At 32.8% G+C, this 15842-nt stretch overlaps 1 protein-coding gene across 5 annotated transcripts in view; it reads right to left on the bottom strand.

Annotated features, from left to right (window-relative positions):
* Positions 1-15842, bottom strand: part of USP9X (ubiquitin specific peptidase 9 X-linked) — a 112854-nt gene that overhangs the window by 63510 nt on the left and 33502 nt on the right. For all 5 annotated transcript variants that reach the window (XM_045860601.1, XM_045860603.1, XM_045860602.1 and 2 more), the window contains 9 exons: positions 15210-15322; positions 13923-14141; positions 11614-11729; positions 10917-11168; positions 10703-10841; positions 8010-8162; positions 6500-6604; positions 2698-2904; positions 1176-1312 (listed from right to left, as the gene is read on the bottom strand). In XM_045860601.1, the coding sequence (XP_045716557.1) occupies positions 1176-1312; positions 2698-2904; positions 6500-6604; positions 8010-8162; positions 10703-10841; positions 10917-11168; positions 11614-11729; positions 13923-14141; positions 15210-15322 (1441 nt within the window). The remainder of the gene's footprint in view (positions 1-1175; positions 1313-2697; positions 2905-6499; positions 6605-8009; positions 8163-10702; positions 10842-10916; positions 11169-11613; positions 11730-13922; positions 14142-15209; positions 15323-15842) is intronic.

Below are 15842 nucleotides of genomic sequence, written 5' to 3'. Positions count from 1 at the left end.
AGAACAACTTCCAGGACTATAAAATAGAACCACTCCTTGCAAGGTTAGAATCACAACGATTATGCTGTAATTATAGTAAATAAAGAATTTAATTTAAAATGTTTTCAGTGAAACTTTTTTAGCCATTTAAGGTACATTTTGGAATAGTTTCTTTGAAGCCAAGTTTGTCCGTAAGTATCACCAGAAAGACATCTAGTTCCCTTCCAACCTTTCATGCCACCTTCATTGAAAGTAACATTCTCACAGCCATTAACTACTGTAGTAGAGATGAAGCCACTGTTCCTTGGGAGAATATATAAACTACTGTGTCTATCTAATGGTAAATCAGATGAAGTCATTTAAAAACACCAGAAGGCGTTACATACAATTACAGTGGGCCGAACAATCAAAATATGCCCCTCAAATCACTGTTACTGTTAATAAGATATATATCTAAATTTTCTCCACTGTTTATCCCTATAGCTTTTCTGATTTCCTATTATTTTTCTAGCCTTGAAAAAAAAATCAGACAAAGTTCAAATGTTAAAAACATGGCCTTTTCCGTGTTAGGCATAATCATAATGATGTAGTGTCAGAAAGGATCTTGGCAACCATTTAAATTTAGATAAAATGAATCAGAAAATTTAACTTATTTGTCATTTCATTAAACATACTTGCACAGTCTAATCTTTAAATTTAACTTCAAAATTAATTTTAAAATAGGTTTAGTATACTTTGAAAACTTCTGCAGCATAATGTTTCAAAGTTAATAAATTGATAAATATTTCAAAGTGAATCAACTAAGGAAAACAATAAGGTCTGTAAGAAACATGTAATATGGGATAAGGGTAGAACCTGGTCAAAAAAGACCAAAGCAGAGAGGAAAAACTGAAATGAGAAATGAGGTTGATATAGCATATACCATGAAACTATCTAACATACTTGCTGAAAATAAAGAGAATTCTGAATCAACGACCTGAAAGCAGTATTGTTGTCTTGATTCTGACACATACCACTTAACTGTGGCTTACTTCTTCATTAATAAAATTGAGGAGGTAGGTATGATGAAGGAATTTTTCTTCCAAATAAACCCTTCTCTTAGCTCATTACCTCAGTCTAATTTTCTTATTGAAGTTTGCTTTCACCAACTGATAAATAATAATAAAAATACTAAAAGTTTCTGTTAAAAGCCTTACCTCAAGTTTTGAGGTGCTTCGCCAAACAAACTACAAATTTCTCTAATTTGTTTCAGTGCGGGGATGACCCATTTGTCATTTGTACGAAGTTCTTCTATAAAGCGATCTATCCACTGGATCTTCTGTGTGTCACGGTCCTTAAACAATTTCAGTATTTTATATAGGTCAATATTTAAGAGAATTATACTTTCAAATTATTTTGATAATTACAAAAATAGAGGTTCACTTCAAGTATATTTTAATTCCACATTTACTGGCAAAATTCCAAAAACTAAAACACTATTGTAAAAACTCAACATTACATGGACTCATATATAGGTACATAAAGGTATAGATACTAAGCATTAAGCACACTTACAGAAACTTTGATTTTAAAAAATTGCCAGAAAGTGGGCATTTAGCTTTATTCAATATTTTCAGAGATTCTACCATATAAGGAAATTCAGCAGTAACATATAACCCTGATTGTTACACTGCACAGGCTTGTTTTTGGTATACTGAAAAACATACAGAATTTATGTTTGTACCAAGAAAATAATGGTATGACAACTAAGTTAAAAAGAAAATCAACAAAAATCAAAAGGACATGTCCACATGCACACAAAGAAAGTTTACAAACATGTATAAGCAGGTAAGAATTAACGTTGCCGACTGGATTGGGAGTAAAAAGGAGAAAACTGTATTTGAACAATGATTAAAATAAAAAAAAAATTAACGTCAAGTCAAAATTATTTCATGTTTGATACTTTACTTTTCATACCTTATTTACTTTACTCCTTCCCCTAAGTTAATAGTAACCAGAAAAGCAGGTTTAGAGTCTTTTTTTTTTGGTGTGTCTCCATTTAATGAAATAATTTAAACTCAAGGCTCATATTACTATTTGCTATACTGAATAATGAACTGTCATGAGCAAGTATAGTCAAAACTGAGTAGCATCTGAATCACATATACCTACTTGAGCTTATTAGCTCTTGAATGCCAGTTCATCAGTGTAGCAAATACTTTTAAATAAGTGAGACATTAATTATTCGGCAATGTTCACACATAAATTAAAAGGATATACATGCTACAAGTTAAAATGCAGGGAAGCTATTGTGTAATTTGTTCACAGGGAAGACATTGAATGTTCTACTATATAGGAAATTTTATTAATTTTTCTAAACTACACTATGAGCAAAGAAAATCTAACTTCTCTTACCTATAAAGTCCCTACACAGTTTTAATATCTCATATCTCATCTATTTGAAACTGATATTTCAGAACCATACATTTAACAATACTAGCACTATATAACCTGTGTTGGCCATGTCGCCATTCTCCTGAGGTTAAAATGGTTTTCAGATGATAACAAAGCTTTGACACAGAGACCTAAGAAGAGGAGGCAAACTTACATGAAGAAATTAAGTCAATCCTTCAGATCGCTTCCAAAATAACGTTGGAAAAACCTGCAACTATTCTTTATCTAAGTCATCCTAATTGTGAAGAAGGATAACGAAGTATGAGCAAGGCTGCACACTCTTACCTGGGAGCAACTGTAATCCAGTATTTTTATGTGGGCACTGAGAGCCAGGTCCATGATGTCTACAGGCACATCATCACTGTGGGCCAGATTCCACAGGAGATTCAACACTTTGTGTGCCATCACACCATCTTTATCATCTTCTGCAAGACGACGTATTAGCTCAAGGAGCTTCTCACGTTGCTTTTTACTTGCATTTGTCCAACTTGCCTAGAAAAAATTTTTAAATGACATGAAAACACCATATATTTATTTCTCACTGCTTAAATTGTCGCCAGATTAAACTACATTCATCAAAAAGGCAACATAGCTAAACGAAGAATTATTCAAAGTGATAATTGAGAGATAAGGGAGAAATATCTTAGATCAGGGTTTGTTAACCTCAGTATTACTGACAGTTCAAGCAGAAAAATTATTTGTCAGAGGGTGGGAGACTATGCCACGCACTGTAGGATATTTAGCAGCATTTCTGGCCTCTACCTACTTTTTAGGATTCACTAGCAACTCTCCCTTCTCCTGCTGTTGACAACCAAAAATGTCACCAGGTATTGCCAAATACCTTTGGAAGGAAGAATTGACCCTGTTGAAAACCACTGCCTTACATTGTGTTCACTGTTGACTTTAAAATTTTATTAAAAGGTGACAGACTTGATATATAAAAATTTTCAAAATGAAAAATGCCAATTTAGAGCAGTGTGCATTACACATGTGAAAACAAACATCTGTGACAAAGTCTGTTATTAACCAAGAAAAATCAGTCCTAAGTAAACACAGAAATAATACAATGCTATTTTAATTAAGATAAAAGTATGCATTTAATCACTCTAAAATGGAAAAAAATCACTAAAATGGTATTTTAAAAATGCCTAGTTTATACAATGAAGGGAGAAGTGGGGGGTTGCTGGTGGCACCTAGTGGGTCGAGGCCAGGAACACTGTTAAACAACGAGAAAACTATGTATAAAGTTACTTATAACTTTATTGGAAAATAACTCAAACTAATAGCAAACAGAAGGTTAAATTACAAAAGAGCTTTTCAATGAAATTATTACACATATTTACAATGTGATAAATATAGAGCATCTTGAAAGACAACTATCAGGGAAGAAAAAGATGAAGGGGAAAACTGCAGATTCAAAGAGATGTAGAAGACATGCAACCAATTACAAAGTATGGATCCTGATCCAAACTTCAAAAATAAAGTGCAATCTGAGAAAATTCCAAGTCTTAACACTACTTGTCATTAAGAAATTATTAGTTGTTACTATGGTAATGATATAAGTATTTTCTTCCTGTATTCACATCTAAGGGATATATCCTAAAATAACTGCATATGAAATTAGTTATTAATGTCTGTCCATACAAAGCCACCGTAAAGTGAGAGTGAAGACAGAAATTATTTGGACACTTAAACTGATAATGACCAGCGTTCAGAATATGTTAAGAACTCCTACCAATCAGTAAGAAAAATTTGGCAAAAGACTTAAATAGACATTACACACACACAAACAATAGCACTGGCTAGGTTGCTCAATTGGTTAAAGCGTCGTCCCCAATATGCCAAGGTCTGATCCCCAGTCAGGGCACATACAAGAATCAATCAATGAATGCATAAATAAGTGGAACAACAAATCGATGTCTCTCTCTCCCTCTCTCCAAAATCAATCAATAATAAATAAATTAAAAATAAAGAACAGAACATTATGAAGTTCAACCTTATTAGTGATCAAGGATATAATAACTAATACCAAAATGATGAAACATTTCACACCAAGCCGACTCTCAAAAATCTAGCTGACAAAAAGACGTGCAGAAAAGAATGTGAAACTCTGGACGGAACAATAAATTGGTATAACCACTTTGAAGAACAAAAACTTACTTAGAAATCAAACAACCAAAAACTATAGTAGGCAAGTACATAAAGTCTAACAAATCTAAAATCATTTGGCTGCAGACTACAAAGAACAACAAAGTGACCTGGGCTTTATGTTTCCTTTGAATCATTTTTAGCAGTAACTTTCAAGACACATTCCATAAGAATTGCTAGTTACCAACACTTCAAAAAAAAATCATGTTTTTACCAATAACAAGTACTCAATAAACGTCTGTTAAACCAAAGTGGGGGAGGGGGAAGAGAAGAATAGATAATGGGCTTTTATAGATAATGGATAATACATCATGGATTTAGACAATTTTATATTTAGACCATCCTTAGAAGAGGAAGGTTCAGGAGATATATTCACAACCAACCTCCTTTCCTTCTCCCATTATGTCATCTGTCATGCACTACCAAAATTCAAAAGTCATCTCCAGATTAAAAATGAGTGATAATTAACTTTCGAGTAGCCATGAAAACGGATTTTATTTCCTCAGCTGCTTTTTGTGTACTTCAATAGATGAAAAAAGTATATATCTTTTACTTCTATATGTGTAAAAAGTATTAAAGATGCATAAAAGATTCATTCAATACTTTGTGCCCCTTAAACTAAATTTTTTCATAAGGCAGTGATTTACAACTTTAATGCACTATAGTTTCATCTGGGAATATTGATTAAACTGCAGTCTCCTAGGCCCCCAACTAGCAACTCAGATTTAATTGTTTTAGGGTGGAAGCCAGTAACTGTTATATTCCCACTATTCTAAAGTACACATCAAGAAAGGTACAAATATATATTACAGAACATAATGTAAACACCTCTGTAACTATTACCCGAGTCAAAAATTACACATGGTAGTAAGTAGCACTCTAGAAGCCAGCTGGACTATTGCTCAAGTTCATGTTTTTGCAATCAAGGTATATGAAATCTTGTGACTTTGTTTCTTTCCTTAACCTTCTCTTTAGGCTCATTTGTGTGGGTGAGTTGCTCAAATTTGCTCACTGTCATCACTGCAAAATACTTCATTTTATGAAAATTCCACAATTTATCTATCCACTCTATACAGCAGTTTTTTGCTGTTACAAAGAATCCTCTTACATATGTTGACTGTGTATCCTGGTGCACATATGCACAAGTTTCTCTACAGCATATATTTAGAAGTCAAACTGGTGAGTCATGATAATCTTACACTTTCCCAAACATACCAAACTATTTCCCCACCTGGTTGTACCAACTTATGTTCTCCTAGCAGTCAGAATAATTGTTATTTTTCAACATGATGCCTTCTGGATCTAATGTCAGTTGTTAAAAGAACACCCCTTTTATGTTCACTGCCATAAAGTGTTGTGTTCCTGATCCACAAATTCGGCAATCATTTGAGACTTTTACAAACCCAATATTAGCAACTGAAGAGAGACCACTACACAATAAGGCTTTTAAACATACATGATGGCAGATATGACTATGGGGGCCCCTGGATTATCCTAGAAATGACATTTCCATTAAGTCCGTGACTTAATTTCCAATCTGCCTATGTATATTAGTCCTAGAATGCCAAGGTATTTGTAATCCCTTGCAGTCAGCTCTTATTTTTCATCACAACCAATCATCCTTCCCTGCAGTCCGGTAGTTCACATGAACCTATAATAAAAACAGTAACTGCTAAGGGAAGGGAATCCAAATTAACAATCTGAGGTGTTTGTTATTTTCAAGGGAAGGGGGAGAAGATTCCTTATTCATAAGGGCTCTTATTATAAAAAAGGAACATCCAATTCTCACTGGAAAAGAAAACAATGGCAGATACCCACACACCAGAAATTATTTAATGATTCCTACTTAACCATTTATTGGTTAAAAACAACTCACAGACCTAATAAATCAAATCTGTTAAATATAAAATGGTTATTACTTAACTATGTTAAATATTACCTTAAAGCAATCAAAAAGATGATCAAGTTGTTCAGGAGAAAAATCCCACGCCAACTTTGCCAGTAGGTCATGTACATTCTTTACAATGGCTTCATGTTTTCCAGCCTATTGAAGAACAACAAAAAAAAATCATAACATACTAGAATTTGAACAGCATGTTAAGTTGTGTATACTGTCTGCTGACCACAGTAATTAATAAACCATTCTCATCTTCATCTGTGTAAACACAAACAAAAAAGTTTGTAACATTTTAAATTCTTTGGAACTGCCATATAAAACCTGACAACTCAATTTTTTTTAATTTTATTTTTATTGTTTACACTATTATAGTTGTTTCCATTTATTCCCCCTTTGCCCACCTCCATGCAGCCCTTGACCCCTCCCTTCCCCTCAGGCAATCACAGGGAATTCCTGTAAACCTTTCATTATTGAATTTTATGTACCGATTTTAACATTGCAAGTAGGAGAAAGACAAGACACACCAGTGGTACTGTTTCAAAACTGGAACCTTAATCATTTACAGGCAAAACCGAAAGTTTTCTTGGTTTCTATAGATTCAAAAAACAAAACATTGTAATCTAGACTTCCATAATATTTCCCAAGTGTTCTATGAGTAGAAACTTGTCATTAAGATAAAGGAATAGGTTTCCATCTCCGAAACCAAAAAGGTTACTTCTCTTCTTTCTGAAAAACTGTAAATCTTTTAATTATAGATTTTAAAAATTTTATAAGATTTTATTTATTTTTAGGGAGAAGAGAAGGGAGGAAGAGGGAGAGAAATATCAATGTATGAAAGACACATCCATTGGTTGCTTTTTGCAGGCCCCCAGCCAGGGATCTGACAGCAACCCAGGCATGTACCCTGACCGGGAAATGAGCCAGAGACCTTTTGCTTTGTGGGGCAACACCCAATCCACTTTGCCACACCAGTCAGGACTATTATTTATTTTGAGAGCAAGGGAGAGGGAGCAGAGGGAGAGAAACAATGGTTGCCTTCCCTATGCACCCTATGTAGGGACCAAACCCACATGTGCCCTGACTGGGAATTGAACTGGCTACCTTTTGTTTTTCAGGTCAACGCCCAACCAACTGAGCCATACTGGTCAGGGCAATTATAATTTTATATAAATAAAATTTTTAAAAATAATCTAATCTAGTGATTTCACTCCCCTCACATGAGTTTTTTCCTTTAAGTTTATGAAGAAACCACTTATTGATGTCTTATACTCTTTCTATAGACATTCCTTAGTATTTTACTGTTTGTCTTTTATTTCAAATCACCCATAAATTAACAAGCAAACCTAGTAGATAATATTTTTATCTTCACAACATAATTGGTTATTTCAAAAAGATTCCTGACAGAATTTCTATAAACAAGCATTTAAACATACTAAAAGTCCTATGATATAAGCCTTTATCTCATTTCTTAACACCTAGTATATTTCCTTAGTTTTTTGTAGCATCTTCCTTTCTTTTAAAAACCAAATAGTCATTATTTTAAATTCCTTACCTGTGCTGCCCAGATATTATCAAGATCTTGTAAGGTCAGAGCTTTTTCTTTGATGACAAAACGAAGAATCTTCTCTAGCTTTTCTACGTACTGAGGCTGATGAAGACTATCTCGCAAGACTATGGATAAGATATTGTTCTGCTGTATCCATTCCTAAATATAATTCAGAAACTTGTTTCAAAGCAGAAATTAAAACACAGAAGCTTTAAAAAATATATGAAGTATTATTCACACTTTTAAACATTAGTAGGAACGAAAAACTACAAAACATAACACACTACTGTAATATACTTTTGTGTTGTTTTAATGCAAACTTATTAAAAATAATTTCATGGAATTTCATTTGTCACAAAGAAATGCTCCCATGTATTAGAAATAGTGAAATCATTAAAAAGACTGTACAACACTTATTCAGAAAAATGTTATTTAAGTACAGCAATCACCATGGCTTAAGTAGGGTGGGTACAGAACTCATTTTAGGATCTTTGGTTTCCTTATGCCAGTTTTCATTTGGGTGAAAATACCCTTTTCATGTTTTGCTTTTATTTATCAACAAATTATCCATTAGTTCTTTAGTTTTCCAAACACTCCTAATGAGGAATATATTATCCTATTACAGAAAAGTAAACAAGTTCGGAAGTGTTGGAACTGAAATCTGAATCAAAGATGCATGCTTCCCATGTTTGTGTTCCCATAACATTATGCTAGGTTTCTTCACTGGCATTTAATTACTATCTATACCAACAGGAGAAAACTCCAACTCATGATCCAAAAAGTAACAATCAACACTATATGATTTTACAGTATTCCACTTAATAAGAATGAAAAATATTTAGCCCCGAAGTGTGCTAGAGAAGTACGCTTCTCATCTAGTAAAGGTCCATTTCTAATTCTAATCTGTTGCAGACATATATTTTTGTAAAATAAAAATGTGGCAATATAAAATTACTACAAAAGTTTCTTAACATTTATATATTGTCATTTCTTATACTCATTTAGGACTGACAACAGTTCAAGGACCAGAACCAGACCTTAAGCCACATTCTTAAGTAGCTCTATGCCTAACTTCCCACAAGGTGGACAGACTAACATGAATGAAACCTTTCGTCCACCATCTAAATCCCTAACACAAGGCCAATGTTTAGGCATCCTCTACATACCTTTTATCACATTCTAATCATTTTCCCCAATTAAACTGAGGTGACTTAGACAATAAGGACAGTTGTTGCCAACACTGTCAGACAGTATGCACTAAAGTTATACAACGAATCTTTTTAAAGTGGCATACTTCATTTTAAAACTACAATATCATAAGAGCAAAAATAAACAAGCAAGCTACATCAAACTAAAAAGCTTCTACATAGAAAAGGAAACCATCAACAAAAGGCAACCTACTGAATGGAAGAAAATAACTGCAAATTGTGTATCTGATAAGCCAATATCCAAAAATATGCACTCATACAATTCAACAGCAAAAAACAATTCAATTTAAAAATGGACAGAAGATCTAAATAGACATTTTTCTGAAGACAACATAAAGATGGCCAATAGGTACATGAAAAGATGCTCAACATCTTAAGTCACCAGGGAAATACAAATCAAAACCACAATGAGCTATTACCTCACATCTGTTAAAATGGCTATTATCAAAAAGGCAACAAATAACAAATGTTGGCAAAGATATGAAGAAAAGGTAACCCAATCACACCATTAGCGGAATGTAAATTTGTGCAACCAGTATGGAAAACAGTATGGAGGTTTATTAAAAACAGAACTACTATACAATCCAGTAATCCCACTAATGGGAATATATCCAAAAGAAGTGAAATCAGTATCCCATAAAGATGTGTACACTCATGTTCATTGCGACATTATTTATAACAGCCACGATATGGGAACAACCTAAGTGCCCACCGATGGATGAATAAAGAAACTGGTACACACACATACATACACCGAAATATTGTTCAAAATGTTATTCAGCCATATAAAAGAATGAAATCTTGTCATTTGACACAACATGGATGGACCATGGGGGCATTATGTTAAGTGCGGTAAGTCAGACCAAAAAAAAAAGAAAAACACCAAACAAAAACAGAAACACAAGCCCATAGAGAACATACTGTTAGTTGCAAGAAACAGGGCGTGAGAGAAATGGGTGAACTGTTTACCATCTTTTTTTTTTAAAGTTTAAATAAACTGAATAAATTTTTAGTAAGTGTTAATTATCAATAGTAAGAAAATGTAGTATATACAAATAGTTTCCTAAACTTTCAATGTCAGAATGATATAAAGTGCTTCAGTTCTTAAAATAATAAAACGTTAATTCATGTAGTTTTTATTCTAGCAATTGTATTTCCTATTTTAAAATCTTTAACTGGAATTGGTTAAAAGAACAATAGGCTACTTCACTCATTTGGTACCAAATTTGCCCAATTGATTCCCAAAATCATCTTTATCTACTCCATTTCAACCAACCTCACCCACAAGCTAATAATTAATTACCACATATGTGCTAAGATAACCAATTAATAAACTGTTATTACCAAAAGTTCTCAGGATTAACAGTCATACATCAATCCAAACACCACACGATTTCAAGATTTTCTTTGAAATGCTATTAGTAACTTTGAGTAGAGTTATTCTGATTTTTGCCTTAGGTAGATTCATGAAAGGAAAATCAAAAGACTTACTGCCATTCGTTCAGCTGTAAGCCACTCTTCTTCCTCAGGGTTACCATGTCGATGAGTGTAGTATGATACACTAGATATCACCTTATTAACTTCATTCAGTGCATTCATCTTTCCATTGAAAGAAGAAATTTGCAATAATCTGTAGAAGAAAGTCAGTGTTAAATATGATTCTAAGCATCCAATAAATAATTATTTCAAGAGGTAAATATCTTACCTAAGTATCATTTTTAACCTAAATATTTCTAAATTTTTTACAGTTTCTTCTTGTCCTGGAACCCGTGATGCTAAATTCTTCAAAGATTTAATAATCATTGAAAGGGCATCATTTTTGGCTTCATTCTTTGCTTCTTTTTTCAGTTCTTCATCAGTTAAGTTTTCTAAAAACTGTGGAACCATTTCTATTATTGGAAGAAAGTACTTTTTCACTGTATGAAGAGTGAGAAACTCATAGCTTTGCCCAAATGGTCTGAAATAAGAAAGGTTAAGTATTATTCTTGACGTACTTGATTTCTTACAGTCAACTAGGACTGAACTCAGACTAATCTATATTAACTGTAAAAATTCAAGTTATCAGGCCCTGGGTGGTATCGCTCAGTAGATTGAGTGCTGGCCTGTGAACCAAAAGGTCGCTGGTTCGATACCCAGTCAGGGCACATGCCTGGGCCCTGGGCCAGGTCCCCAGTTGGGGGCAAGTGAGAAAAAAAAAAACCGATCAATGTATCTCTCATACATCAATGTTTTCCTTTCTTTCTCCCTTGCCTCCCCTCTCTCTAAAAATAAATACATAAAATCTTTTTAAAAATTTTTAAAAATCCAAGTTATCAGTTAAAGAAATCATACTCGAAGAAACTCAATTTTTTATCTATCAATTTCTATAATTCACTGAATATTCATTTTAAAACTTAACTTACTTAATAAGAGCTGCAATTATTTGAACATTTAATGCTGATCCACTAATAAAACGATCATGCAAAATCTGGAACCCATTTAAAGTGCCGAATTTGTTGAGAAGATCCACTAGCCAACCCTGCAATACAGTTAATGAAGAAAGTTAACTTCCTGTTTTTAGGGGGGACAAAAGTACTACATGAAGTAAGTTCTTGACTGAAACATACTAGAAACAGGCAATTCATTAAAAGGAAATTATGTAGAACTATCTTAAAAAAAAACAGAAATATTGCATTATGTTTATAGTAACCCTGTCTGAGAGGCAAAAGCATTAAGTAGATATACACATCACTTAGATCACTAAGGCATAGATGTTTGTTCATACCAATATAGTTGGTGAACAGGGATTAGAAACCATACTTTTATTTCAGAGATCTCATCACACAAAAATACCTTTTTATTATTAGAAAATATATTTTTAAAAATCTAAGAGCATAAAAGATCCTTTAAAAAAAAGTAAAAGGATATTTAGTAACTAAGATGTTTTAATTCATTTTGTTTTAGTTAACTAGTCCCTGGTATTATATTCGCTGCTTTTAACTAGAACATGCAAGTTGATGCTTTTGCTGACTCATGTAAAAGCAGCCATTTCTCATCTTAGAGGTACCACAATGCAATAGTATGAATTGTCTTTCAACCGCTTCCCTAAAGAAATAGCAGTAATTCAAAATACAATGCAACTAGAATAGGCAACAATTTGTGTAGTTAAGGCATGCTTACCTGTAAAAACTTAACATGAATTAAAATGTTATATAGATTTAAGGATCAAATGTACCTAAAAATTTATGTACACATGACAACCTCTTATATCTTGCCACCTAAAAGGCCACATTTTAGAAGCCACTGAGGGAAAAACAAGAGGCAGTTTCTCTACTAAGCCTTAAGCAAAACTAATTTCTGCAACTACTGAAAAACAAAAAGACACATCTAAATAAGAGGTAACTGCTTTAAAGAGACAATATGCTGTCTTGAGGTAGTTTTGATATGATTTGAGAATCTAAATCAATTAAATTCTGTAACAAATCAAGTAGTACCATATTTCTATAAATTCATTATTTTCCTACCTTTTTATTTGGTCCTAAAAAGCTAATTCAAAACTAATAAATTCACCAAGTCCTTTGCGGCATCCACCAATTCTAAGAAAGCATGTATTTATGAAATGTATTTTTATGTCTCCTGTAACTGAAATTAGGCTGATGTAATTTTGCCGTATGTTTTCATCTGCAGTGTATGTTTATGCAATTAGGAATGCTCAGTAATTAATACTCAAAAGCTAGGCTTCACAAAAGATAAAATTATCTTCAATCAGAAACCAACTTAAATCAAATTGTTCTGAGTCTCTTAGAGATTATTATTAACCTATACAGAAAAAAATGAAGTAAAATAAAGAAATACAAGTATATTTTGGAAACTGCCATTATTTGATATTAATTTGATTTACTCAAAAATAAACCTGAAGTAGCAACAATATGAGCCTTAGGAAATATCAGAAACCTTAGCTCTAAAATCAACATATTTTGATGATTCCTACTTCTAACAAAATAAACCAACCATTATATGCATACACTGAAATTGTCCTGGCTGGTTTTTCCTTTTTATAAGGCCCACAATATTAAAAATGTCTCCTTAAATTCTAAAATTATAAACTATATTGTTAATTATAGAACATTTATAATTATGTAAGTTATAATTAAGATATATTTTAAAGTGTATATGCTGTTTAGGATGGTATAAAAATTTACAGTGGACAATTTTTACATCATTCCATTTATGTATACTATATAGTTCATTGATAATTGATGTTTTACTATTGCTTTCATTTGTAATTTCTGTGATTTTACTTCTATGACAATTAGACATTTATAGGATATACTTGATCTTGGAGTCACAATGTTGGAAATGATTGTGCCCTTGAAGAAGTAATCTACTCTTACATATTAATCCAAATTATCACTATTTCCCAAGGGGCTGGGCAGAAGATACTGGGGACTAACTACACAGTGAAAGCTTTAAAAAATTTATGTCCAAAAATACCAATAACATATTTCACAGATATAGAACATTTCAAAAATAAAAAAATATAGCCCAAAACTATTTTATAGATTATACCTCAATAGAGCTGAAAAAGAAAACTCAAAACCAAAACAATGCAAAATCCCTTTAAGAGCAGTATGAAATTATTCTTCCCTATGTTGATAGGTTTAGATTAAAGTGCTGTGACATAGCAAAACAACTGTAATTATTTAAATTTGAAAATAACAAACCAACATACTTTTGGTGAGCGAGGGTCTGGAGAACGAGCAAAAAGTTCATCTTCAGGCAACTGAACACTTGAGGAAACGGATTCACACGGACGTGTACCATTGTAGATATGGAATTTGCAATGAGGATTTAAGGCCATGGAGAGAAGTTCTAGAAGTGGAAACCAGTCTTGGGACAACTTGGCTACACATAGCTCCACCAGGCGATGAGTATTATTGATAATACACCTCTGTTATATATAAGGAGGAAAGGTGGTTTATAAGAGCAAAACAATGCAATTCCAAACAGAAATATTTTCCCATCTTAATTAATTATATTTTAATAACCTTTCCATTTTTTAAATTGATCATTTGCATGGTTCACTAATACTAGAATCAAACTGACATATCAAAAGACATTTACACAGTACCTACTTTCAAAAGCCATTTCACATGGCTTACAAAATAAAGAAGGCACTGTTGTATGTCCAGACAAGATGCAAATTATCACTGTTTTCTCTTTGGAATTTATATATGAGAGGCAGCATTTCTAAAATCTAAACAATATTTCAATTATCCAAGATGAAGTAGATGTGCTAAGCCTCAATGCAATATTTTGACACCACTTTCAAAGTTTCCATTTCTATACTTATAGTACATTTTCCTAGACTGAAGGTGTATGTAGAGGATTTGTTTGCGGCTGCCAGTCTCTTGGTGACACCACCAAATTGAGAACACTTTAAATTCTCCATTTGAGAATTTTTTTTTTGTATTACAACTACAATTTGAATTCAGACCACAAATATGTTTGAATACTAGCTTGTGGTTTAAAATTTCCGTTCTTACCTCTACCACATGCCAAGGTTGAGGCATGTAGGTTTCTTTGCTGTCTCTGTATGGTAGGTTTATTTCTCTGCCATTAACCATTTGTGTCCCAGATATAGATTACCCATCTTGGGTGTTTTTCTTCCTTAGTGGTACATGAAATGAGTGGTGCATCTCACAAATAATAGCATCATATTTTCAATAAAATGGGGTGACTTGCCTAAAGGTGGTAAGGCACTTGAGAACCCAGGAGACAAATTAAACCAAAGTTTCCTAACTCTAAATCTCACACTCATTATACATGATCATGCTTCCTTCAACAGAAATTATAATTTACAAAAAGTATTTAAAAAATTTTGCATTTTCAGACCTTTTAATTCAACCAATAGATCAAATATATAACCAAATATATACATATATGTGTGTATGAACAAGAGAAAACACAAGTATCATTATGTAAATCAGATTTTTAAGAAGTCAAATGCAAGACTCACATGAATTTCAAACTTCCAGCCACTCACTGCTTCATCTGTAAGGATTTTAGTGAATGATATTGTTAGCCCATCTCGAAAAAATCGCTGACAGGCTTCACTTTTAACATCAAGGCCTAAGAAAAGGGGGAAAAATCAATGTAAAGAAAACATTTCTTTGGTTGTCTTATGATGTCCAATATACAATAAAGGGTAACATGAACAAGAAGTTTGAGCAACAGAAGATAACTGTAACCTAATAATGCATTTTCATAGTTTATTAGATTTAAGCAAGGTACTAAAAATATTAACTTTTACAATGATCAATTGTGATAATGCCTTCAGATAATTAGAACATATCCATGGCTACCCTATTTTAGAAATTGAAATGTTACTGCCATTTATTTTAATATCCAATTCCTAAAAAATGAAGAGACTACTACAATACTCATCCTTTTGCAAAAGAGATGTCAGGTGTACCTAAAGTAGACCAAAGTCATTAAAAAAAAATGATTAGTTCCAACCTAAGCTTTTAGTTCTGGACAACAAAAATAAAAAGAACAGATTCCTTTTTACTGGCTTATTGATTTCATGTGTCACTTCAGAAAGTTTACACCCTTAAAGGCTGTCCAAAGGACATGAATCCTTGCTCTAGGT

This window comes from Phyllostomus hastatus, unplaced genomic scaffold, assembly GCF_019186645.2.
Source record: "Phyllostomus hastatus isolate PE091 unplaced genomic scaffold, TTU_PhHast_1.1 phas_scaffold_200, whole genome shotgun sequence".
Lineage (NCBI taxonomy): Eukaryota > Metazoa > Chordata > Mammalia > Chiroptera > Phyllostomidae > Phyllostomus > Phyllostomus hastatus.
Note: the sequence above shows the minus strand (reverse complement) of the source record. Positions and strands in the feature narration are given on the sequence as shown.